A 3,177-nucleotide genomic window follows, 5' to 3' on the forward strand; every position below is an offset into this window, starting at 1 on the left:
TTGTTAACCTGCATAGTGATTGGTGTTAGTGCAGAAACCATTGGTTTAATAATAATAATACAGTTTCCCTCTTCTCTTTTTCTCTGACAGCTGCAAGTCTGTCTATTGCTGCCGAGTGGCACGAGCCTCATGGTCTGTCTATGGACATCTGCTCCATAAAAATATGGGACATTATGGCCATGGCAGGATGTGCTGCTTGGATTAAAAAATGTGTTACCTGAGTATTGTTGGTTTTCTTTACAGAATCTGTTCTCTGTGTGATTCTATCCTGAGCTGGTGAATAATGTCAGTATTTGTTTCAGCGGAACTTCGAATTTGGACTTAAACAAATGGGCAAATGACACCAGCGATGAAATCCTGATGGGTGTTTTAGCTATTGTTACTGGTGTCCTTGGCACTCCTATCCAGAGTTATAATGCCTTTTAGTTTTGGTCTGAATATTTATTGTCTCAGGATCACATTTTCTCTTTTACTGTCTGCGTTCCTAATTGGCCTGTAAATATTTCTCCATCCTTGTTTGCTCTTTACTCAAAGATACTGAAGAATAATTAACACTCCATAAGAATAATAAGGAAGAGATCGAATAGACTATGAAGATGTTGCTGTCTGCTCTCAGAGAACTTTTCTGGTGATGTTCAATTGATTTCCTGTACAAACTAGAAATTTCTATATAGGTAGTTATGCATATGAATGCATACTGAAAGAAAGACATTACTATTTATTGTCGTTGTTAGGTATGGTTTTATTAAATTATACTTTAAGATTGTGGGTTTACACGGGGGCAGTGCTGATCTGTTTCCTTATAATTATCACAGGTACAAGTGACCCGTATGTGAAATTCAAACTGAATGGGAAAACTCTGTACAAAAGTAAGGTAGTCTACAAGAACCTAAACCCAGTTTGGGATGAGACTGTCGTGCTGCCCGTACAGACCCTCGATCAAAAACTCTGGATCAAGGTAAGCCTTGGTTTTTAATTTTGTGTAGGATACATAAATATCATTTTAAGCCAATTGTTTTGTGCTGTAAAAACATAGCGATTATTTTATTCGCCGTAGTAGCATAATGTAAAACACGATCCGGTTTAAGGGTTTCAGCAATTTCAAATTAAAATGCACATATGTCTTTTCCAGATTTCACTTGAATGTTTTGCTTTCGTTCACTGAAAATTCAAGTTGAAATGAGATTCCTTGACTGGATATATTTAAGACTACAGAGCTCAATTCTGCTGTAACTTACCGTGCTTGGGCAAACTCGGTGAAATCAATAGTGGTTTCATACGCTCATTTTAAGAGTGCAATTTGGCTGGATTGAACAGAGTTATTGCCTGGGATGCAACCGTGACAAGTAGCAAAGCCTTTTCTCATTATGAGTACCATTACAGTTACCAGAACTGCAGGCTACCAGTTGTGAGCACTAATTGCTAAAACATCTGTAGCAAGAAGTACCTGATGTTGTGCAGCGTTTCATCATAGAGCATAAAGGAACAGGCACAGTCTGTAGCAGCACACGTCTTTGTTTACATAACATTAAGATGATACTTTGAAAACTGTTTAAATATTTAGCTAAAAATACAAATTAAAGCAGGGAAATGGAAAATTATCCTGAATTATATTTAAGCTTTGATCTGAAAAGCCTTAAAATATCTGTTCTTCTATCAGCTGGATAAAACTGCCTTATGATGTGAACATTCTAAATATTAATCTTGTTTTGTCACCAGGTGTACGATCGAGACTTAACCTCTTCTGACTTCATGGGTTCGGCATTTGTAGTGCTCGCTGAACTTGAACTCAATAGGTAACACGATTATTTAATTAACATTGTTATTGCACTCTAATTGAGGGACGTGATAAAATAATGAAATGCTATAGCTTGGAATTTATCTGTTTGTGGAAACATTTTCTGATTGAAGGGTGAGGAACATGTTTCAAAAATGAGAAATTAGCTTGAGATAAATCCCATATAGGCGTGGTTTTATCTGGCATCATGTACTGGATTGCAGTTCTACCTGGATGGAGCCCTGTACACAAGAAGCTGCTCTTTTTGTACCTAGAAATAAGAACGAGTTTCTATATGCAGGGATTATTTTTTCTAGCTGCACCAGAATAATTTATGGAAGTGGATTTATGGCAGAAAAAAGGGGGTAGAAAGCTGAGAACCCCTTATGAGCCCCCTGTAGAGCAGGGTGCATTTTTCTGCAGATTATTTGACTGGGGAGTGGTTTGCCTTGCTGCCGGCAAGCTCCCCCAGTTCCATCCTCCCCCTGCAGCTGCCCAGCCCTGCTGCATCCGCATCTGGCCCTGATTTAGTGCAGAGGCAAAGCCCTTCGCCTTTTGTCTACTGCTGCTTGGTCTGAATGTGAAGCTGGAAGCCAGGAATTCAAGTTTTATTTCTCTCTTTTATACTCGCTCACTGTGTGACTTCTTTTTTTTTTCCCTTTTTTTTTTTTCTTTTTTTTGAGAAAATGAGTTCTCCCTGTGCGGGTGTATTATAGCTCCCACGGCTGTTGTTTGTGTGTTCCCAGAAACATTAATGAATTTATCTGTCAGATAGTGCCACCAAGTAAATGTCAGCATTACCGTTTTCAGAGAGGGAACTGAGTCACAGAGGGAGATTAAATGCAGACGGAGGTAAGGTAGAATAAATATCCTGAGTCAAGTCTCAGCCATTAATGTTAGAGAACTCACTTGGATAAGTTTCTGTCACTCTTCTTACCTGAGAAATGGAGGCAGGAGTAACTTATTTCAGCTTGTACCCACGTCTGAAGAAATGCAGATAACATAATAACATCGTGATAGGATGTGCTATTAAAAGGGTTGTGCGTTTTGTCGGGACTGTCAGCGAACCCTTCAGACTTCCTGCTTTCATATTTAAACTCAATATTGGGAGTTCAGACAAGAGGCTGAAATTTGCACAGCTCAGAGTGACCTTTAGGAATGAACTCGAGTTAACTGAAGACAACAAATCCACATCTTTTCTTGTTTCATTTTTTTTTTTTTTCTTTTGCTTGTAGAACTACTGAACAGGTTTTAAAACTGGAAGATCCCAACAGTTTAGAAGATGACATGGGAGTGATTGTATTAAACTTGAGTCTAGCAGTCAAGCAAGGAGACTTCAAGAGAAATGTAAGTGGCTTAGGAAATCAAATTTATAGCTGAAATGTGTTGAGGTGAGGGAA

General features: G+C 38.6%; 1 protein-coding gene across 4 annotated transcripts in view; it reads left to right on the forward strand.

Moving 5' to 3' along the window:
• The window catches only part of MCTP2 (multiple C2 and transmembrane domain containing 2), a 139,500-nt gene that overhangs the window by 58,539 nt on the left and 77,784 nt on the right, over nt 1-3,177 (forward strand). For all 4 annotated transcript variants that reach the window (XM_019619532.2, XM_019619534.2, XM_031555341.1 and 1 more), the window contains exons 6-8: nt 816-958; nt 1,720-1,796; nt 3,013-3,124. In XM_019619532.2, coding sequence (XP_019475077.1) covers nt 816-958; nt 1,720-1,796; nt 3,013-3,124 — 332 coding nt within the window. The remainder of the gene's footprint in view (nt 1-815; nt 959-1,719; nt 1,797-3,012; nt 3,125-3,177) is intronic.

The sequence above is a fragment of the Meleagris gallopavo genome, chromosome 12, assembly GCF_000146605.3.
Source record: "Meleagris gallopavo isolate NT-WF06-2002-E0010 breed Aviagen turkey brand Nicholas breeding stock chromosome 12, Turkey_5.1, whole genome shotgun sequence".
NCBI lineage: Eukaryota > Metazoa > Chordata > Aves > Galliformes > Phasianidae > Meleagris > Meleagris gallopavo.